The 24,145-nt window shown below is 47.9% G+C and overlaps 1 protein-coding gene across 1 annotated transcript in view; it reads right to left on the bottom strand.

The window, feature by feature from the left end:
- Positions 1-8,109: 8,109 nt before the first annotated feature.
- Positions 8,110-24,145, bottom strand: part of LOC146201313 (replication protein A 14 kDa subunit-like) — a 37,805-nt gene continuing 21,769 nt past the window's right edge. The window contains exon 4 of the mRNA XM_084595758.1: positions 8,110-8,430. Within this exon, the coding sequence (XP_084451884.1) occupies positions 8,354-8,430 (77 nt within the window). The 3' untranslated portion in view covers positions 8,110-8,353. The remainder of the gene's footprint in view (positions 8,431-24,145) is intronic.

Raw genomic sequence — 24,145 nt, 5'->3', positions numbered from 1 at the left:
CAATCCTGTGGCGTGCGCGCGACAGCGGAAAACGTTGCGAGCCGTCGGACTGCGCGAAATCAAAGACGGATAGGTGCTGGGACAAGAGGTTCTTCAATATCTGTCGCTGAGAGGTGTTCAACGATGCGCTGATCATCGGAAGAAGCTTTTCGTCAGCAGGAGAGTTAGTAGCGGGGTTGTCTAGGGAAGGAGTAACGACAGCTACACAATTCGGGAGAGTTGCGCTACATGAAGCTAGTTTGGAGCCCGCTGGAAAAACAACTGGTTCCGATGAGCAATTTATTTTCCATAGTCCGGTACGGCCCTCTTTCACGCGAACCAAACAATGAGGCACTAACGCATTTTTCTTTACGCACTGTAAATTAAGAGGCGCCACAGTAGCCTCAAAAGAGTCGTTAATAGCACGGGAGCAGGACACTTGGACACACACTGCTGAATGTGGTGGTATGACGATTTCATCACACACACAAAACGTCTTCATGATTTGATGCCTTTTCCAAAAGTTCACGAGGAAGAGAACCACTAACACTTAGCTCTCCCGTTCGACAGTCAACTGTAGCGCCGCATATACGCAGGAAGTCAATTCCCAAGATCACGTAGTGTGTAGATCGGGGCAGTACTGCAAACTCCGCCGGAAATACTGTGCCCCCCAAGGAAACTTTAACGCTGCATACCCCAACCGGATACAATAACTCTCCACTTACTCCATAAAACTTTGCAGTTTTGTCCCAAACAAACATAACTTTGTTCTTCAAAAGGTTCTTAAAATCTAAACTCATTACTGAAACCGTAGCACCAGTGTCTACCAACGCCATCGTTGGCAAACCATCAACAATCACATTGACCTTGTTCTTTAACATGCACACAGACGGAGGAATAATAGGTAGCAGCGCACATTGTCTAGCGACCTCACCTCCATTGGCCGCGCTGGCTAGTTTTCCTGCGTTGGTGGTGGAGATCGACGCCGTGGAGACGGGGAGCGGCGCACACGAAATGACTGAGGTGGTGTCACACTACGGTCAGACGCTGGCGAATGGCTGCGGAGCCCTTCGTTTTGAAAACGGCCCATCCGGGAGGGATGTTCTGGCCGATAGTTGTCGATGTAGGGCTGGACGATGCGTCGGTTCGGTGCCGTCGGGGGATTCCGGAACGATGTGCGCCGATTGCCGTAGCGGGAAATGTGACCCGCGGCACCACACCGGTAGCACACCGGAAGAGGTCGGTCAAAAAGTGGCGTGTCAGCTGGTTCCTGCATGGTAGGCCGCGACGAATATCCAGATGGTGGTTCCGGGACGATGTAGTTGTCCGGCGGTCGGCGCGATGTACGACTGGAGTAAGGGCGAGGATCTCTACGCTGATGGCAAGAGAATTGTTGGAAATTCTCTTCAGGTCTTGGTCGCGGAGTGTATAGGTCTTCGCGGCAGAGCAAGTCGACATTCGCGGACACCGGCGGGCACGCACCCCCATAGGTTGGAAGAGCATATACGTCCCCTCCGAAGCCATTAGGCCGGGCAAGCTGCTCACGTCATGACATCTCATCTCGAACAATTTCCCGGATGGCGCACAGGAGGCTTTGAGATGGCGATTCTTCACTGCTAGCCACTGTAGTCACATTTGCGAGCCGTCCAAATTTCGGTGTAATGCGGCGAGTCTTTAGGGCCTCGAATGTTCGGCAGGGCCGGATAACGTCAGAGACCGAACTCAAGTTTTCCTGGCAATGAGGAAGTGGTAGACATCTTCCGCAATGCCCTTGAGCAGATGGCCTACCTTATCATCTTCAGTCATCCTGCTGTCGACGGTCTTGCACAACTTGAGTATGGCCTCTATGTAGGTGGTGCAAGTTTCTCCGGCTGCCTGGGCCCTCTGAGCAAGTGTCTGCTCGGCCTGTTTCTTCTTTGCAGCTAGGTCACCGAAACATTCCTTGATAGCTTCGACAAAACTTTCCCAAGTTGTCAGGGAGTCCTCGTGGTTCTCATACCACATCAATGCGGTTTGCGTAAAAAAGACTACATTGGCTAGTTTAGCCACTGAATCCCAGCGGTTATAGCGGCTCACACGTTCATAATGAGTGAGCCAGTCATCAACATCTTCACCTGCTTGGCCGGCAAAGGAACGAGGCTCGCGAAACGGTAGCGTCGCATTCGTGGTGGTTGGCGGCGCATCTCGAGACGGGCGTAGAGGGTCCGTATGTTCGGGGCTGCTCGGTAGTCTGCTGCATTCTTGTTGAAAAGGGTGGGAGACCAGCGAGGCGACGGCTCCGACGAAGCTCCAGCGATTGAGGATGCGTCTTGAGGGTAGTCGTACCCAGCACCTAACCACCAATTTGTTACGACGAGGGTAAGACGTCGGAGCGTAGAACAAGACGATAGGGTAGGGAGCTCAGCTGGTCAACGGCAGCGCGTCCGGTACGAGTCTTTTTTCCAACGTCTTTCTCCTTCACTTGTGTTCTAAACTTCATCTTCTTCTGTGCTGTTACACTATGTTCGTGGCGCCATATCCCGAGCTGAGGCCGCCGTGTTGTTGCTCGCCGCCGACTGGCTTCCTCCCAGAACTCCCAAAAACTGCGCCACGATTTTCGACATCGCGATGCCCACTACTCTCCGGACTCTCTGGTCTTGCTCTGGACTCCCGCCCGTAGAGTTGGGCTCTGTGAGAAGCTTTTGCCGCGGTACACAGGCCCCTACCGTGTTTTACGGCCAGTCACTTCTGTGACATACGAGCTAGTCACCCCTGTGCACCCACGCCGACAGTTCGATATGCCCCATTCCCAAATCGTTGATGTCGCTCTCATGAAGCCCTACCACTCCAGCTGTAGTACGCACCGGGACGGTGCTTTTCGTGGCGGGGTAATGTTACGTATATTCCACGGAAGAGGACGACGATGAAAAAAAACAGTGAGACGATGAAGCTGAAGCCACGGTTGGTGCTTCCAAGAACATTTAAGTCTGTCATCAGCTGTGGCGGTTTTCCCTGAACTAGCCTTCTGTCATGTATCAATATAAACCTCGGTACCACAGTGCCAGTTTTTTTCTAAGCATTGCTGTGCTTATTAATGAAAAATGATGGGTCATAGGGACCCAATAGGCTCCTGTTTATTGTCCAAACAGCAACTTTTCATGTTAATGAAGTGTAAAGGCATTGCAAGTTTCATCTGCAGAAAATCTGTATTTATTTAGAAAACACTTCAAAGCCCTCAGATATGGAGTATTACATGATACTTTTTGATCCTATGCCTGGGCTGATAAATTCCTGAGCACTGGTTATTTTGTCTGCCAAAAAGGCACCTCAGACCACAATACCGCGTTTTGACAAGCTTGGCGCCAGTGCCGCTCCCGTGATTTTTGCAGTCGAACCTCGCTATAACGAACACGGATATAGCGAATTATCGGATAAAACGAACTACAATCAGTTTGGTTGGTCTATGGTTTATTTCTATGGGAGTTCCAAGGTCAATTCGAATGATCGCGCAACTTGGAAGAAAACGCGCGCAGCTGCCTATTGCCAGCGGCATCAACTCGATGATGAGGGCCCCTGCGAACTGTGAGGCAAATTACTAAAGCACAGAAAATAAGATCTGCCAGAACTCCAAAGAACTAGAAAGTAAACATAATATTCGCGCTCAGGAATGAATGCAGTGTTTGTTTCTTGCGCAAGAAAAAATGTGTCACATTTATAATATTTTAACTTGTTTCTAACGGCCTCTCTCGGCCATTTAGTGATTTAGTATCCGCTGCGTAGCTCAGACCAAAGCTTTTTCATCCGCGGGATGTGTGCGTCATCGGCCCCAGTTCAACGTTCATCATTGCGTGCTGCGTACAGGTTGGGTTATCTGTACCAAAAAGTCAGTATTTCATTCTGCTGGTTGTGGCAGAGCTTTACAGCAAGGCGAAGACTGTGTGTGCTCGATGAGCAACTGATTGCCGCTGCATGTGCGCATTTCCGGATGATGGGACAATGCTGCGTCACAGCTCGGCTCGGCCTCCCAGGCACGTCGCAAAAGTGGTGGCTTGTTTTACGGATACACGTCTGCATGAGCGGCGTATCGCTGCATGTTTTAATTGAACGGTGAAGGTGAGATTTTATTGCCCCCAAGACGTGTGTCGCGTTGCGCAAAGCCTTCCGTTCCGCTCCCTTTGCTGCGTGTTTTGCTTACTGCGTCGTATTACCGCACCAACGTTCGCTGAATGTGCTTTAGCTGTTATCACAGGGATGTTCCTATTGTCAATGGGATCTTTCTTATGAACATGTTAAATGCTTAAGTTGTAAATTTGCAGCCTCACATTGACTCCTCTCAGTGGAAATGTAGCGCGAGTAAAATAATGGAATCGTGAACAGGGCGTGATTTATTGGAGCAAAGCTATATCGTAGATATTTTCACTTCTCAGACGCATTAACTTCTAAATACTAGCAATCCCAATTTGAATTGCTTACCTAAGCTCTTGCAGGTTGGTCTAGCGCTAGCGTTAGTTATTCCGTTCGTTTGTTTTTTGTTCTTTGACACTGATATGTACTGTTTGTTAGCAAGATCTTTTACCCTTTTATAATCTCACCGCGTCTCGTTTGGAGACCTACGCTCAGGTCATTTTGTTATCACGAGGATTTCAAGAAGACCGTGACGAATGAGCGGTGGTCGCTTTCCTACACTTAAAGATTTGCATTGTCGTGAAGCGTTTATGTAATTGTGAATTAATAAAGCCTGGCTTTCTATGCAGCACAGCTTCGCTCATTTATGCCCTCAGTGAAATGCCTCAAGCCATGTGATTCTATCCATGCGCTTGCCGAATTCACTTGAAGGCCGTCGTTCACAAACGTGCCCGAAGAAATAAGCTTCAGAATGCGTTTACATGACGCGCGACGAAAGACTAGGCTAACGACGACGGAGGCAGAACGATGCTATGATAAGGTGGTTAAAGATGCCGTAACATTTCAGTTAAGGTAAAACTTGACAGTAGAAATCCATGTCAAGTAAAGTTGGCTGAACAGTTACGGTGTCCATTTTTCTGCCTTATCTGAGCATCGTTCTGCCTCCGTCGTTGTTGGCCTTGTTTTTCGTTCATAAGTAAAAAAACAAATTCCTCGCCAAAAGTGCGTCACTGTGACGTCACAAGCAACGTCACGTGTTTGTTTTGCCTCACAGTACGCAGGGGGCGCCGGGAAACTAAAGCCTCGCTCAGAGTCGACACGCAGGCTTCTATGGGAGTTACGCTACCATACTAATTCTACCATGGTTTTTTCTGTAAACCAAAATTTTCAAAATTTGAAGCATATCGGTTATAACGAAGCAGTTTTTTTGCATTCTAACGGAAAGGAGCCGCGTAACGCGTAAAGGAGCCGGAAAACTACAAGAAACGCAATTTTTCATCCAATTGAATCACCGCCGCAGAAGTGTTTAAATCGCACGCGCATTCGCGTGCCGCGTCATTTAGCGACGGCAAAAAAAAAAAAAGAAAAAAAAAACTACCACCGTTTTATGGCCTCCGAGATCACAGCCCGGCGCGCGGTGATCTCGGAAAAACAGATGCTTGGGCAAGTTGGTAACTCATTTTGACCGGAACAGCGCGCACTAAGACACAGACAAGAGAGACACGACACACACGAGCGCTGAGTGTGTGTCGTGTCTCTCTTGTCTGTGTCTTAGTGCGCGCTGTTCCGGTCAAAGTGATCTCGGAGTCATGAACGGCGGCGGCCGAAGTCGAACGCTGCCGCCGAAGTGCGTTTAATTCGCCCGCGTGCCGCATCATCTAGCAGCGGAGACAAAAACTAGCACCAACAGCCCATGGCCTCCGAATTCACCGCGCGCGGTGATCTCGGAAGACATAAACAGTCATAGTCCGGCCATGCGACCGGCATCTGACTGGCATGTCATTGCCATTACCTCGTCATTGGTGCGAGCCCCTGCCGTGCCTCTGCGGCGGACACGTACGCTACGCTCCCCGAGACAGTTTGGCTCCGTCGTGGAAATTGTGAGCGGAAACATCCCTTATTTTTGCTCTCCAACACGCAACGAAAAGCGAGATTTCATGCGTATGCTAAGCTTTTAATTAAAACATTGTGCATTGTGAACATTTTGTTTCGTTTTATTAGCAAACTTATTTACAGGAATTTAGGCGCGCTTTTCCAGAAACCCATCTACTTCTGCTTTATTGATTATGCAAAAGTGTTTGGCTGCGTAGATCACAGCAGATTGTGGCAAGCTCTCCAAGAGATGGGAGTTCCAATTCACCTCATCTGTCTCCTCAGGAACCTGTATGAAGGGCAAGAGGCCACAGTCAGAACTGGGCATGGTCTTACTGATTGGTTTCCGATCGAGAAAGGAGTGAGGCAAGGCTGCATACTGTCGCCCTGCCTATTTAACCTATATGCAGAGTGCATCATGAGGAAGGCCGGTCTGGACGAGTCTTCAGCTGGAGTGAAGATTGCTGAAAAACTTATCAACAACCTTAGATATGTGGATGATACCACTTTAATGGCAGAAAGTGAAGTGGAACTCAAGAGACTTCTGATGCGCGTACAAGAAGAGAGTGAGAAGTTTGGGCTTAAACTGAACATTAAAAAGACAAAGATCATGGCGTCTTGCCCTATCAAGTCCTGGAGTGTCAATGGACAAGAAGTGGAAGCTGTGACAGATTTTCTCTTCTTGGGCTCCAAGATTACCTCGGAAGGAGACTGCAGCCATGAAATTAGGAGACGCCTGCTTCTGGGAAAGAGAGCAATGGTTAGCCTTGACCGCCTAGTAAAGAGCAGAGACATTAGTCTGCCAACCAAGATCCGTATAACTCGTGCTATGGTCTTTCCAGTTGTGATGTATGGATGCGAGAGTTGGACTGTGAAAAAGGCTGACCGCGGAAGAATTGACGCATTTGAATTGTGGTGCTGGCGGAGACTCTTGAGAGTTCCTTGGACTGCCAGATGATCAAATCAGTCGATATTGTCGACCATAAACCCTGACTGCTCATTGGAGGGTCAAATTCTAAAGTTAAAGCTCAGCTACTTTGGTCATCTGATGAGAAGAGAGGAGTCGCTGGAGAAAGATTTGATGTTGGGAAAGGTTGAGGGTCGCCGGAGAAGGGGTAGGCAGCGAATGCGATGGTTAGATGGCATCCTCGAGGCACTGCAGATGAAGTTATGTGATGTTAGGAAGATGGTGAGAGACCGGAAAGCGTGGCGTGACATGGTCCATAGGGTCACGAAGAGTCGGACACGACTGAACTGAACTGAGGCGCGCTTTTATAACGAATATCGGATATAACAAATTTTCGTGCTGCGTACTACTTCGTTATAACGAGAGATTAGAGATGGGATCGCAGACTGCAGTGCCACCTCGATCGCCTTGTTTGTAAACATTAAGGTCTTAGACAGGGGTGGAAGCAGGCTCGACCATTTTGGTGCAGCTTTGGGATATAGACAGATGGCATTGAAGGGTATACAATCATTTAACTTTACTTCACTGCCTCCTGCCAATACTCAAAACCTGTTTGCTGCTCTCTCCATTGACGATTCAAAAGGCTGAAAGGAGGTGCTACGTCACATGCATAGTGTATTGTTTTCGCAATTAACTACCTCTAATCACCTGTGGCTCATACCAAATTTACTTGCGAACAAATATTCATTATGCTCCATGCTTCCTTCCTTAAAAAATATTTGTATTAAGCCCAGTGCAAGATACATATCTGGCCATGGTGCTGTGACATTGTTCCAGTGTTGTGCTAAATTTGATGGCAGATCATCAAGGCAGCTAATTTGGAGCAGTTTTAGAGGAATATTGCATTTTGAGCAGGATGCAGCAGGGAAAGCAGTTTGGAGCAATTAGCGCAGCGCTGTATAAGAACGGAGGTTTGGGCTAGTTGGTGATCCTTCACGTTCAAGTAACAGCGCAAGATGGCAAAGACGAGATCAAGAAGGTACAAAGCGACGGCGCCGAGGCGGGAAAAAGACAGCAGAAAACCGTCAGCGCCGTCGTTTTGTACCTTCTTGCTCTCGTCTTTGTCTTCTTGCGCTGTTGCTTGAACATAAATGGCACAGTGCTTCCACACCTGCGGAAGTGAGCAAGGCAGAGCAGAAGCAATCTGGTCTGTTTAAGAAACCTACCAAGGACAGGAAGGACTAGAGTTTAATGATACAATTTGATGCAAATGTACAAAATCTTTATTGAGCCCTTTACACAGCCATAATGCCCATATGCCTTGATACATATGATTCACTTAGATGTCACAGCAAAGCACTAGAAAAAAATAACAGGAGGGTGTGAGGGCTCGATGAATGCCTCCATAAGTCACAAAGGGATAATTTTAAGTAGAGGCATCACATGAAAGCACGCAGTCATTTAACAATGATTTTCCTCCGATCAAATACTTCACGATGAAGCCATGGTCGGGTAATAGTCCTTAGAGTTGTGAACTGACTCCACGACAGCATTGTATGAGGCCATATCTGCAAAGGAAAGCAAATAACAATTGGGGCAAGTGCAATATTAGAACACCAGTGACACCCATGCATTTTAGTCGTAAACAGACTTCTTCCAAATGAAATTTTATATATGGCTGACGAAGCGCATGTGCCACTGTCATATTGTCAGCAATATTTAAAAATAACCATCGTCAGTGGTGAAGTGGTTAAGGCACTTCACTATTGTGCCCAAGGATGTGAGATCAAATCCCGGCCGCGGTGGCTGCTTTTTGATGGGAGGTGAAAAGCAAGGCACCCGTGTGCTGTGCAATGTCAGAGAATGTTAACCCTTTCTCTACCGATGACGAGTATAGTCGTCATGAGATTTTGTACTAATATTACCAATGACGATTGTATCCATAATGAACGGAAATTTCTCATACAGTGAACCAATGACTATATTCGTCCTACTGCTTCTAGTTGCAATTTCTGACATCAGATGGCAATATATGTCCATGTTGTGCCATTTGTCTCTGGTTTTCTTCCCGCCTCAGCGACCCGTGCGTGAAACATGGCTGCCTCTATGCCGCAAGGAAATGACAGTGGGCGTAAAAGAAAGTATTTTGACGACTCCTCATCAGACTACAGCTCTCTATAACTGTGCTCGGGAACAGAAAGTGACGTGTTCTCATCTAGGACTTTGACGACGATTCTGCAGACGGAACAGAGGGCCTTGCGATTGCCCGTGAGTGGTTCTCCGTCGAGGTTGCAAATCCACCTGCTGCCCCATCGCGTTTTCAGTTTACTCAAACACCTAGAATAACCGATGCACTGCCAGACACTGACGATGTAGTGGCTTGGTTTGAGCATTTTTTTTAAGAAATCTGACATAACTGACGTAAGACGTGTGCTATTCAGTGAAGCCAACTTTAGGCAGTATTTCTCTTGCAATTTTTGAAGTAAAGAAACCCCTTGCAGTTGAAAGAATGGCACTGTTTTGTTCAGAAATGTTTTTTATGAACTGAACTGAAAAAAACTCCCGGTATATTTGAGACAATTTTTGTTCATTTTCGTCGTAGAGAAAGGGTTAAAGAAACCCAGGTGGTGAAATCTATGAAGCCCTCCACTACCGCATAACTCATAGCCTTGTCACTTTGGGACGTTGAACCCAAAACCAAACCAATATTTTAAAACAGTCATTGTGAGCTAAAAGAGCATTTTCCTCTGCATTGCATTGGCAGTAATGGTGTGCCATGAAATACAGCTAAGGGATGTTACTGGCAGGCTGGTTAATTTACCTATTGTACAGAATACTACAGGCACATAAGACCTTTCATGGGGGGCAATACAATACGAACAAAATCCAAAAAGCACTGAAAGCGATTCAAAACAAAGCCGATAACACTGATAAGGTTAACCTTCTATTCTTGCAATGGAATCTATGGTACTTACTGCGGTCATAGGTAAAGGATTCCAGTCACTTATGGTACGAGGGAAGACTAGCAGTGATTGTGGTTAGTAACAGCTTAATAATAAAAAGCTTCTAACTACTACTGACAGAACGTTTATCTGTTCAGATGTTTGAAGGCCACCATAAGTAAATTCCACATCAGCTTTCCCAATTTCATAATGCCCTTCTCGTTGCCACTGCAGCGCGAGGAAAGCCAGGGCTGCACTCGGGCGAAAACGAAACTGAGCGGCCAGAAGAGCACCATCTCTGCCTCTGAGCACCTGTTGCACTGCAGCACACCAGCATGTGTATGTCACTCCCACTCAAACTGCCTCCGGCTGCCCAGTTTCACTGACTGCGATGGTATTCCCAGCAATCAAAATTGGCTAGTTACTATAGGCCCAAAACTCAATAAATAACGAGCTGGACAGCAGTAGTAAAAAAAGAATTGGTAGACCTAAGCTTAACAGCAGAGCATAGGCACCTTGCCACCCAAATGTGCTAAGTGGATGAAGGCTCCAGATCTAGGCCAGGAGTGCAGATAAGTCCGCTCTTTCCCACAGTAGCAACACAGACCAGCCTGAAAAGTCCACGTGGCACAGCTGCTCAAGCAGATGTGGCCACACGCCAAAATTTCAGCTTGCGTGATCCTGCTTTTGCTTCAGGACCTACTTGCGCACGAACAGTAGTTAAGACAGCAATGCACAGCGTAAGGACCCACTTGGTATATCTTAGTTGCCTATATGCAGCAGCCAGGGAAGCTTGCCCACACACTTCACCATGGCTTTAAATCGTGCTTGCGGTGGTATGTTAACTTTCTTTTATTATTTATCATATGCCCATCATGTGGTACATGACGTCGCACCAGAGTCTGTTCAGTGCCGCAAGGGCTCATGAAAGATCCACCGACTGATCTTTCATTCTGCGCATAAATATGAAAATATTTACATGAACAAATAAGAGTACAATAAAGCCTTAGATTAAATTCAGTGGTTGTGTTGAGACACAACTGCAGATGAGCCTGGAAGAATGCACTGTACTATCATCATCATGACCATCAGCCGTACTATACCTACTGCAAGGGGAAGGCCTCTCCCAAATTCTTGATTATCCTCTTTTCATACTACATGCATTACTCATGCCCATTTCTTCTTGATTTCCACTAGAATGTCATTAACTCGAGTTATTTCTCTGACCCACTCTGCACGCTTCCTATCTCTGAACGTTACATCTACCATTTTCATTCCATAGCCCTCTCGTCCTCAACTTAAGTAGTACCCTTTTCCTTAGCCTCCATGTCTCAGCCCCATAGGTGAGTACAGGCAAGATGCAACTGTTGTATACTTTCCTCTTGAGCAATACCGGTAAGCTGTTAGTAATAATCCGAGTGCTTGACAAATGCACTCCATCCCGATCTTATTCTCCCTTTTATGGTTCGGATCTGCGGTTACTACCTGTCCCAAGTAGACATACTTGCCTACCACTTCCAGTGCTTCGCTACCTATTGTAAACTGCTGTTCCTTCCTGAGGCTGTTGAACATTACCTTAGTCTTCTACATATTGATTTTCAGGCCTAACTTTTTGATCAGACCTGAAAAAATGCACTATTCTATCATTATACTCAGCAGTGTAGTCATTGTACTCTAATTAATATTATTACAGAGACGACAAAGTAGGCTGTGGTGTGGGGCAGAGTGCTCGTGCCAGCCCGCTGGCCATAAAGCATATTTAATCGTCATCATCACATTCTGTTTTTGTTGTGTCGCAGTGTTTCATCGCTTGTAATATGCCCCCACACAGCATCTTGGTGGAGGTGTGGTTCATCCCCATCTCGTCCTGCCAACCGTACTCCGGGATCGTCGGCCAAAAGCCCGTGGAGATCACCGCACAGCTCCACCTTAGCCCTTCTTGCTCAGTCTCGACCAGCCGCTCTCCCCAGCCCTAACCACAGTAAACGACGACCAGGAACAGCTCAAACCTCTACCGGCCGACCACACGACAAAGCGACCTTATGACCACTTGAGCGAAGACAGCACCCCCTTTCAAGTCGTCGGGCGTGTTCATGGGCCCTTGGCCTCCGACAAACGGTGAGCACTGGACCTGATGCTCCAGAGGCAAGCATTCATCCCATTTACGCATTCATTGTGGTGGCAAGTAGTTCATCTCCTAATCCTCAGCCCTAATTCAATTCATTTTTTTAATCTGTGCAACCTGTGGAACATTTTTCATGCAGGGCCACCAGGGTAGATGCTTCCGATTGCGTTCACGATAAGCCAATGCATTTTGAATAGATATCAGTGGCTTCTAGAATGACAGCCTGTGGGGCGAGTTAATTGGTTCAGGACTTGAAAATACTACAGCGCAAAGATGATACAACAAAAAAGAATATGACACCACATGTGCACAACTGCCGACTGTTTATTGGAAGAAAAGGGGCAAATTAAATTTATACCCCTCGACCTTGCATGAGTCCAACGCTTAATCGCTCTCCGCCCTGTGGGTAACAGTAAGCATAAAATGGCATCACTAAACACACATGACTAAAATATAACAATGGTTACAAATATCAAGAAATAAACCAAACAAATCATAGCAATCACGAAGTCAAGTCAATCGTAGCAAAAGCAGTGTCAAGTATTCAAAGCAACAGCAATGAAAATCTAAAACAAAGGCAAAACAAAAACACAGCAAAAACAAAACAAAGGTAACTAACAATAAAAGCCATCACACCAGCACCACACAGGGTAGGTTGACAGACACTAAAAAGAAACCAACGCTCTCAATCGCAGGGTTGAAGCGATTAAGCGTTGGGCAAGTGTGGGCGAGAGGTATAAATATGCCCCTTCTCTTTCAATAAAAAGTTGGTCGTGCGTATGTGTTGAATCCTTTTTTTGTGTTGTAGATTTGCACCACAGTGTTTTCAAATCAGTGGCCTCAGCTGACTTGAAGGTTTTCTGTGCATGCACATTAGAGTGAAGTTTTCTTGTCTTCAGGGGGGACACTCCTTTTATTATTTATGGGTGGATTTGCACCAGATTTGTAGAATTTGTGCATTTTCTCACTCATTCCAAAACTGGAAACTGTTTTTTACCTAATTTAGGCAGTATTATATAAAATTTAAAAAAATGGCCCTTTTGGACGAAGCATGGTTAGTAAACATTAGATCCTGAGATTTCGATCTTTAATGATCTAGAATCACAAAGGACTGCAATAAAACATAAGGGAGCATTCTAGGATGATTTGGAAGAAAGTTATGGCTTGCCAAACTTGCCAAAGAAAAAGCTCATTTTGGTGACTAGAATAAATAATTTATTTTTATAATTTTGGCAAACAGACAGTGGTTAAAAAGCAGCGTACGTATCACTTCGTCTTTCTGGCAAGAAATGAATTATAGCAATAACTGCTATAGAAGCCTATATGTCGCTCTTCCAGAACAGTGACCCTGACCAAAATTCAATTTTGAGAAATCGGCGAAAAACGTTTTTGCCATATTTTTTAATTATCAAGGCTCAACTGGATAAAATGAGATGACTGGATTTTGGTGTGAATGCACCATTTTCAGTAGAGATAATTGCCCCTGCAACTCAGAAGGAAACTTATCTCGACAAGGTTTGCGATTCTGCATGCCTCGCGTGACGCAATTTCGCGACCGCCGCGTCACTAGCTTTTCCGGGTGCTCGATCTGCCGCGGCGACAAAAAATGCTTAGGTATCACTTTTTCATCTGCATCATCTTGATTACGATGCTCGCAGTCATCGGGCCATCACGGCGCTTCGTCACTGATTACGCATAACAGGATGCCCCGTCACCGGCGCGCCTCTTATCATTACATTCGCTTTTTAGGCTGGTATGACGCTCGAAGCTAAATTTTCCACGTTTTACGCCGTGGCGACGGAACGCCACTAAACCAGCTAGACCTAACTGCGCGACTTTTTCAAAATGGCGCTAGGTCACAAGCAATCGACGCCGGCAGCCAACCAAAGGTGGCCAGGTGGGTCAGGTGCCTTCAGAGCAGCGAGTTTCGTACAATTTTGTCCCTTTGTTTCCCGCTTCGGTTGTCCACTCACGGACGCCAATCGTGACATGGGAATAGCCTGAGTCATGCTCTTTCGAACGAGACTAAAATGATGCCGGTGGACCGCGTATTTGACCTCATTTTAAAGGATCAAGCGTTCAGATTCGCAACTTTTGAATGCTGTGTAAAAAAGAAGTTCCGATTAGGTGGGCAGATCGCCGAGAAAGAGGAAGTGATTTTGCGAACCAGCTGACTGCAAGCTAGGCCACCCCCGCTCCGGTCCTGCTCGCTACCAGTGCCTGGATCCCCGCTTAATACATGGTGGAGGTCGCGGGATTTCTCTTCCATTTCCTTGCCCTGGAGCTCCGCAGCCACCGAATTCCTACCTGAATGACTGACTCCAGCACTAACACCACCGGCCCCGCTACCTCGGCTCCCTTCTATTCCATGCTCCGGGGTGCTTCGCCAGCGGGACCCGCCGGTCTTCAGCGGTACCGACGATCAGGACATGGAGGACTGGCTTTCGTAGCATGAACGTGTAAGCACCCACAATAAGTGGGATGACATCTTGAAGCTTAAAGGGACACTAAAGACAGCCAAAGATGGTATGAAAATCTAATAAACTACATTTGGTGACACTGTCGCCGCATATCCGGCAGCAAAAAAACCGAATAATTGCTGAGATATTGCGATAAAAAGTTGAGGTTTTTTCTTGTTCCCGCCGGTCGAATTCAAACTGTGGCCTCCAACTACGTAGTTGGAGTTGAGTGACGCACACTATGACGTAAGCGGAGACTCCGTGATAGCTAGCGAGCCGGCGCGGCCCGCGGCGTCGCATCCCTCAAGGGCCAACTTGGCAACAGCGTACTCGCAATGACGGCCTCAGCCGGAATAAATAAAACGATGAAGAGAGTAATTTACCGAGCGATGGGCCCATAAAGGAAGAAAAAAAACAACATAGAGGGCTTGTAATGCACAATACTTTATATGTTTCTCAAGCTTTTGCGCTCCTTCTTGCACTGTGTATAAACAAACCGAGCCCTCGGTCATCGCAACGCTTCCTGACATGTTTACATACAAATAAGATTTGGTTACCAGCAAAATAGTGTCCTCGCTGCTGCGCTTGTCAGTTTTGAAGCTTCGTCGCACTTTTTTCCTTCAAGGTTTGTGCTACAGCTCCGTGTTCAGCGAAAATTACGTCCACGGTAGCAGAACATGACCGAAGTGCCGGCGCCACTACAGTTGCCAGCGCTGTGAAATTCCACATGTTAAAATGGATCCAGTGCACAATATAGTGCGCATAGGCATCCAGAACATTAGTTGCAAGACGTGAGAGCAGGCAGCATGCGCCGATGATCAAGAAGTTGTAATTTTTAGACCGGCAGCAGAAACACTTTATTGTAAATGGGGCCATGACATAAAAAGTAGAAATATTTGCAACTTCCTGTGGCGCGGCGTAGCCAAGCGGTTAGTGCGGCTAGTGCCGAACGTTATGGAACAAGCAGTAGCGAGTTCGAGTCTCACCTAGCTTATGGCGTTTTTTTTTTTTTTTTTGCAAATCGATTTTTTTTAATCTTTTGTAATGTATTTCTGGTGCTTCGTTATTTTCAGTTTTTACTTTTTACCCGAGGCCCTTTTTTTCGCCGGGCGACGAGCGCAATATATCGACGCTCTCCTTGGTATGAGAGGCAAGTATGCCCCTTTGTTTACGACGCCTGCAAATAGCACGTTGAAGGTCTTGTTGACGCAGTATATGTTGTTCAGATGTGCCATGATTTAGTGAACAATTGAATGATAATGCGTTTTTCTTTCGGTACTTAGCATATGTTTGCTTTTCGTGGCGTACGTAGCTGCAGTCAAGCGGTCAGGTCGCAGTCGAAGCGGCAACGGCGGCGATATGTTGGCGCAGAAGTGTGAACGAAGGAGTGTGTCGGCGGTAGCGGATTTCGCTCGCTCGTGCCTCCGAATGCTCAAATGGGAACCATCAAGGCGCATCTGCTGCTCCAAGCTCGTAATTCAGGCGCTGCAGGTTCAAACAAACTATCCGAGTGCGCACGAAATGCCCGAGCCGAAACATAACCAAAACTGAAGTGGGCGCTTGTGGCGCCTCCAGTATATTTTTGTATTTGCCTTGCAATGTTTACGTTGTCTTTTCGCCGTCGTTTACGTATGATAAAAGCGTTTTATCATGTTTGAGAAAAAACGTACTACCGCATTCAAACATTCAACGTAATTCGCATTTGTCAGCCTCCGGGATCCCTAGCGCGTCACGTGATTTGTAGTTGCGAGCCTCGGCCGTTTGGCTGTGGCGGCGATACCTGTATTTCTGTTATTCTTCTTTACTACCTTATAACAGCTCTGTTTTCAGTAAGAGTGGTCTTTTTGTAATCAGGAACTGGCATTCTATCGATGCAAACCCACTTCCTTTCTCTCTTTAGTGTCCCTTTAACAACGTGATATTCTACCTCACACAAGTCGCAAAGTTGTGGTTCACAAATCACGAGGCTGACATTCCAACTTGGGCCTCGTTCAAATCTCGCTTTGCGGATGTCTTCGGTCGCCCTGCGGTCCGCAAGCTTCGCGCCGAACACCATTTACGCGAGCGGGTGCAGCAGACAGGCGAAACCTTCACAAGCTACATCGAAGACGTTTTAGATTTGTGCCATCGTGTAAATGCATCGATGACTGAAGCTCAGAAGATTCGCCACATCATGATGGGCATCCATGAAGGCGTATTCAACATTCTCATGGCCAAAGAGCCCCGCACTGTAAGTGATGTCACAATGTGTCAAAGCTACGACGAACTTCGTCGCCAACGCATCGTCCCTCGACAACCTGAAGGCACGATCGCGGCTGTCTGATGGCACTGTCAGCTCTGCACTTATCCAAGAAATCAGACTTCGTACGGGAAGTTGCCCGGCAATTATCATTAATTTCAAACGTTCCGCAATCCAGCTCACACCTCGCTTCGAACATACGCCAGGTTATTCAGGAACAAGTTGCCGAAGCACTTCCGCCCCCTCGACAACCACCTCTTCATGCCGCTCCACTCACAGCTCCGCTCATTCATGCCGACGCCCGGACCCAGTCCACTGTCTTATGCTGAGGTTGCCGCAAGACCACCCCCTCCTACGCCTTTTCCATCGCACGGTTCACCTCAGCGGGCATTTTTCACTCAGCGTCGTGCGCCACCTATTCTACGCCCTTGGCGCACATCTGACAATCGGCCGATTTGCTTTGCATGTGGTCTCCCTGGCCATGTTGCACGCCTGTGCCGCCGTTGCCCGGCACCGTACGCTTTCGATCAGAGCCCGGTCAACTACGTGCAACCGCCGTCCCATCTCCGTGCGCCCCCTCAGCCCTCGTCCCACTTTGACCACTTCCCGCATGACAACCGCTCAACCTCTCAGTCACCGATGCACCGCCGTTCTACCTCGCCAATGCCGGAAAACCACTAGACGCAGTTCCGCAGGCAAGAACTGCGCTTTCGTCGAACAGTGGAAGTCCTGCTTCGCCCCCGAACAATTTAATCGAAGTTACCATTGAAAATGTTTGTACTCTTGCACTTGTAGATACTGGTGCTGCTGTGTCGGTTATTGACGTTAGACTGTGCCGCTTGTTACAAAAGGTTGTTCTGCCGTATTCTGGGCTTTCTTTGCGCACCGCCACTGCTGAGCACATCAAACCGCTCGGTGCCTGCACGGCTCGAGTCACTATTCAGGACGTTCTCTACGTCATCAGTTTTATTGTTCTTCGTGACTGCTCTCATGACATTATTTTAGGGTGGGACTTCTTGTGTCGCAATCGCGCTGTAATTAATTGCGCTCGTGCCGAAGTAGAGCTTTCTCCGCTGTGCACCGCACCGACCACCGTTAACGTTCTTGGGGAAGCCAAATGCCACGTTGAGGATGCTACTGATATCCCGCCTTTATCTGCCGCTATTGTGCCTCTCTTCATGACTGTACAGTGCTCTTCACCCCATCTTCCCTTTTCGTCTCACGACGCTGTCTTCTCCTACCCTTCGCCATCCTTAGTGTCCGAAGCGGCCGCACCGAACTAGCCATTACTAATGATTCGTTCTATCCACTCACATTGCAATGTGGCGAGTGCATTGGGCATGCCGACCCTGTTCGATCAGGAAATTTTGTTACAGTCCCGCCGCTTCTCTCTGCCTGTGCCGACACAATCTCCAACAGCATAAGTGCCCTTAGCCCACCTCGTTCCTCGTCTCTTCCATCGCCTCTTGCTGCCTTTGACAAAGCCATCGACAGTGCTCTCGCTCCAGATCAACACGCCAAGCTCTTCGACTTGCTGAATAGATTCCGAACTTCCTTTGACACCCAGCAGCCATCCTTAGGTCGGACATCAACTGTTGCCCACCACATCTATACTGGTACGCACGCCCCGTTACGCCAACGTCCTTATAGTGTATCAGCCTCAGAGCGCCGCATTATTGATGAGCAAGTCGATGAGATTCTCCGTAGAGGTGTTATTCAGCCTTCCAGTAACCCTTGGGCGTCCCCGGTCGTTTTAGTCAAGACGGGTCTATTCGATTCTGTGTGGACTACCGCCGACTTAATGCGATCACACGAAAGGACGTCTATCCGCTGCCACGCATAGACGACGCGCTGGACACTTTGCATGGAGCGGAATTTTTATCTTCAATCGATTTACGATCTGGCTACTGGCAAGTTCCAATGGCTGAAGAACGATCGCCCCAAGACAGCTTTTGTCACTCCCGACGGGCTCTATGAGTTCAACGTCATGCTGTTTGGCTTATGTAAAGCGCCCGTCACCTTTGAACGCATGATGGACAATATTCTCCGGGGTTTGAAGTGGCACACATGCCTCTGCTACTTGGATGACATCGTCGTATTTTCACCCGACTTCGCGACCCACCTAACTCACCTTGAAACTGTCTTGCAATGTCTTAGCAACGCTGGTCTGCAGCTCAATCTGAAAACGTGCCATTTCGCCGCTCGCCAACTTACTATTTTAGGGCATTCAGTGTCCAAGGATGGCATCCTTCCTGATCCATCTAAACTCCGCGCTGTCGCTGAGTTCCCGAAGCCAACATCTATCAAGCAACTGCGCAGCTTCATAGGCTTATGCTCCTATTTTAGGCGTTTCGTTCGGAACTTTGCGACCATCATTGCTCCTCTGACGCGACTTCTCAGCGCCCACAAAGATCTTTCTGCCTGGTCGCCGGCTTGCGATACTGCTTTTATGAAATTGCGCGCGATACTTACCTCACCCCCCGTATTGCGCCATTTTGATCTGGCTGCTCCTACCGAAGTGCACCCCGATGCCAGCGACGCCGGCCTCGGCGCTGTTCTTGCCCAACGAAAACCCGGTGTTGATGAATATGTTGTGGCATACGCAAGTCGAACGCTAAGGCCGAGACCAACTACTCGATGACAGAAAAGGAATGCTTGGCAATTGTTTGGGCGCTTCAGAAATTTCGGCCATACTTGTATGGGCGCGCATTTGATGTTACGGACCACCACGCTTTATGTTGGTTGTCTTCACTAAAAGACCCCACCGGCCGTCTCGCCCACTGGTCGCTTAGACTACAAGAGTATGGTACCCGAGTCATCTACCGTACAGGGCGTAAGCACTCCGACGCAGACACTTTATCTCGTTCGCCAGTGTCGCCTGACGCTCAGTTGTTCCCTGCCTCCAGCTCCACCTTGTCTTCCTTGTCCATCGACGACATGCCATCAGAACAGCGCAAGGATCCGTGGCTTACATCACTAATCGATCTTCTTACGAACTCGTCACTTTCACCGGCTCCTCACGCCCTTCGTCGTCAAGCGCAGCATTTCGCCCTTCGTGACAGTCTTCTCTATCGACGCAACTATATGCCAGATGGTCTGGCTGCTCGTCGTACCTCGCCACCTCCGAAGTGATATCTGCGCGTCTTACCATAACGATCCGCAGTGTGGCCATGTGGGTGTATTTAAGAATTATGAACGGTTGCGACAGCGCTTTTACTGGCGCGGTATGTATACCTTCGTCACTAAGTATGTGCGTTCGCAAGCCGCCTCCTCTCCATCAGCCGGCTCCACTACAGCACCTTCCGTGCCCATACCGACCATTCGATCGTGTTGGCATCGATTTGTATGGACCTCTGCCGTACACACCTGCAGGAAATCGTTGGATAATCGTGGCCGTCGATCACCTCACTCGCTATGCGGAGACAGCAGCACTTCAGGATGCCACCGGACCCACTATCGCGTCCTTTCCTCTTCATAATTTCATTCTGCGGCACGGGGCCCCCCGTGAACTTCTAAGTGATCGAGGCAAATCTTTCCTATCCGAGGTTGTCAAAGCGCTCCTACGCGAATGTCAAACCATCCACCGGACAGCCAGCGCGTACCACCCTCAAACCAACGGACTGACAGAGAGCTTCAATCGCACACTAGGTGACATGATGTCCATGTACATCGCCTCCGATCACTCCGATTGGGACAAGATTCTCCCATTTATAACCTACGCCTACAACACCGCCGTTCAAGCAACTACCGGATTCTCGCCATTTTTTCTGCTGTACAGCCGTGAACCTTCGTCTCCACTCGACACCATCCTTCCCTACCGTCCTGATATCTCAGAGTATACATCGCTTTCAGCAGCTGCCAGGCACGCTGAAGAATGTCGCAAACTGGCTCTCACTCACTTCGGACGAGCAAGCCCAGAAACAAGCGCACAGCAACAGCAGCCAGGTTTCAAGGTCCACCAATTTTCTCCCGGTGCTCACCTGTGGCTCTGGGTCCCATCGACACCAGCCGGTCTGACCAGCAAGTTTATTTCCAAGTACCACGGACCCTATCTAGTGCTCCAACAGACTTCTCCCGTCAATTACCTAGTTGAACCGCTAGCCGCTTCCACCGACCTTCGCCGCCGTGGGCGTGAGATTGTTCACGTCGACCGTTTGAAGCCTTACTACGATCCCGCATTCCTTTCGTCTCCTTGAGTTGCCAGGATGGCTCCTCTTTTCTGCGGGGGCCAGATTGTAAAGAAGAAGTTCCGATTAGGTGGGCAGATCGCCGAGAAAGAGAAAGTGATTTTGCGGACCAGCTGACTGCAAGCTAGGCCACTCCCGCTCCGGTCCTGCTCGCTACCAGTGCCTGGATCCCCGCTTAACAGCTGTAACGTGCGAAATAGGCGGTACTTTTCAACCAAAATTTGCAGATAGTTACGGAAACGCCTCAGGACCATGAAAATGAAATCGAAAATATGATTTTTAGACATTTTCGGCCGCGAAGAGCCGTGTTCCCCCCTTCAATGGCACTAGAAAACGCAGTTTTTGAAGTTAACGGTAAGTTAGTGCCGCAGCTTACGAAGCCATTGCCTTGACCTCGTTTTGTGATGCAAGTATAGTGAACTAGAATAATTTCACTATAGGTGCAAGCTAGGAGTGAATTTTGTTTATGCATGGCCTACTAGCTGAAAGGTTTCAATCGCATTCATGGTAGGTCCATTAATTTCGAATAGATGCTAGTGGCATCACCTTGTTTTGATGCTTTCTTTGTGCGTATGTATGTGTAGGTTGAATGAAGTTTTCATGAAAACCCCACAAAATGTAGTTCTTTGAGTTTACAGTGAGCCAGGCACATAGCTCAACTGCCTTTGACTTGCTTTGTTATTTCGAGCTTTTTTCTTTGCAGGCAATTGGAACTAAAGACCTTGGAAAAAGCAGATCCTGGAGTTTACAATGTCATTGTATTTAGCTCATCAGCCAATGCCTGTAGCACGCATCATGATTTTCTATATATATGAAAGTTATGAAAAATTTACTCTTCATGCAGGACCTTCTTGGTTGATGGTGTCGATGTGTTTACACCAGTGAATTACATGCATGCCTGTAAAGGCCGACCCACACGGAGCGAGTTTGCCACATGGGCAAACTTACGAACAGCCGCCCGGCGGCCGTTCGCAGCCGAACAAGCCGAGCCAGATATTATCGAATATTGCGGCCCGCGACCAGTGCTGCCCGCGACCACCGTGCGATGGCAGCACTTGTTGCCGCTCTACGCCGGCCACAGCTCCGAGTCGTGCGCGCCGATGATACGAAAAACTTGAAGAAAGTGTGCTAAATTTTGTTGTTCCCGTAAATAATAAGCTGAATGTTAATACTGAATCCTCCTTGAGGATCGTTGAGCCGTACCAGGTGGCTGGTATACAAGCTACAGCTGCGATGCAAGCAAGTTTCTGCTCACAACCAGCTGCCGCTTTTGCGGCACGGCTGCTCCAGTCCGCTTGCATGACTCTTCCACTAAAGTGCCGCCGAAATTAAGCATATATTACTTTTATATTGGAGAATTGCACTGGGAGTTAGGCAGTTTTATGAGTAGACCATTTACTACAGCATGAAGGAATTTCATGGCGCCGTTTCATGTACCATCGATGCGAAACAAAATAGGCCTAGCGTAGACTAGGTCCACGCTAGCGGGCAATACAGCTTTGGTAAGGTCACGCCATGAGGCGCTGTATGCGTTGCGATTTTGCCTACTCTGATAATACACCTGAAGCGGGTCCATTTTCGACGTTCCGCTCAACAACACTCGCTCAAGCTCTGCTGCAAAGCGACGCGCCTGCAGTACGCTGTTGTTGCGGCGTCGGACGTACTCGGAGGCTGTATACAAGCGCTGTCGGGCGCCATTTTAAACATTTTATGTGTTGCCCTTGAAATGTCATTTAGTGTGGAGAGTGCGTTGTTGAAGCGGACCAGCTAGTGCGTTTTCTCACTCAGGCGCCGACACGGCCAGTTTTTCGCTGCATGTGGTACTACGGCACGGCGACGGTGCGTCAGCGTTGCGCCGCACCGCATGAAGTTCGCAGAGAAAGTTCGCTCCATGTGGGTGGCCCTTAACTTCAACTATTTACTTTTGCAGAAGACCCCTCAAAAAGCGCTCAAGTCCATAATGTCAACCAGTTCATTTGCTGATTGGTTTTATTTTGGTAGATTGAGCAATAAAAATTTAGATTGCTGAAGCATGTGTTCTTGGTACACTCAGCATGTGCATTCACCACTGAGTGTAGGAATTTGCAGTTTGTACTCACTGTCCTCAATTCTGCATGTGAGGCCACAGTGCTCTGCTTTAAGAATTTCTTTTTCTAAATTTAATGAAATTATACATTATCCATTATACAGAAAGGGCGAATTGCTGAACGCATGCATTTTGTATAGAGCAATAAGACACAGACAGAGATGGTACAATCAGTGGGAGCGATAAAGAAGTAAAATTTAGACTTTTATAAATATAGTGATCGTATATACCTTATTTCAGGGGCCATCTGCGCGCACATCAGATTTCTTGTTTGCGGTTGACACCCTCTGGCACCCTTAATTAGGACTTTGGGCATGAACGCATCCGAGTAAGTCCGTACTGTCAGGGTGCCACAGGGGTGGGGGGTTAGATTTCCCCGTACGGCGTAATAATAATACTAATTGGTTCACAGGAAGGGAAAGGCACAGTACCTGTCACACTTGTTTCAGTAGAAACCTGACTCGCGCTTAAGGGAAGGGAGGGAGGAAGATGAGAGTAAAAGTGGAAAGAGGGAAAGAGTAGCCGTAGTGGAGCGCTGCAGAATAATTTCAACCCACTGGGGATCTTTACTGTGCTGACATGGTATGGCATGGAAATGTGAAATTAGCGAATTAAGTTATAGGGACTTTCTCAGAATTTTACGGTAGTGAATATGATGCACCAATTAGGCAGCATTCGAAACGGCGCATGCCTGATCGCAGCCGCAGGATAGCGTGAGGTTAAACCGAAACTATGTTACTGTGCTGTTCTTCAGAACTAGGTGGGACTCCAATCGCACCTGCCATAATTCTTACAATTAACAGACTGCATGTGCACCAGCTGCATGAAATCCAGATTTGGAAGGACTACAACGGCCATCGCCATGAATGCATTGCTGCGCGAATTAACCAGTGAGAGCCCACCTATGCTTGCAATTGTTATCACCAGACTTGATGGCATGAACCATACCCCTAGCTCAAATGATCGAATTGACTACTAAGGTTTTACAAAAACTTAGTTGTGTAGGATTACATGTAAGTGGTCGCTGCAAAGCTTTTGCGGGAAAACGCATGCGTACATGCTTTGTCTGTTCCGCGGTGTTCCCAAGACGTGTTCCACAGGTACAGCGACCTGTTCCGGGTCCCCTCTTCGTCACTGAAAGGTCCGACACTACAGCGTAGTGCCGCATCACATTTTACCTATTGGTGCCGCCGTGCCAGCTCTCGATGTCAAAGCGTTTACATATAGCTAGCGTTACCATTGGCA

The sequence above is a fragment of the Amblyomma maculatum genome, chromosome 2 (genome assembly GCF_055883805.1).
Source record: "Amblyomma maculatum isolate TAMU_Amacu chromosome 2, ASM5588380v1, whole genome shotgun sequence".
In the NCBI taxonomy this organism is placed as follows: Eukaryota; Metazoa; Arthropoda; class Arachnida; order Ixodida; family Ixodidae; genus Amblyomma; species Amblyomma maculatum.
Note: the sequence above shows the minus strand (reverse complement) of the source record. Positions and strands in the feature narration are given on the sequence as shown.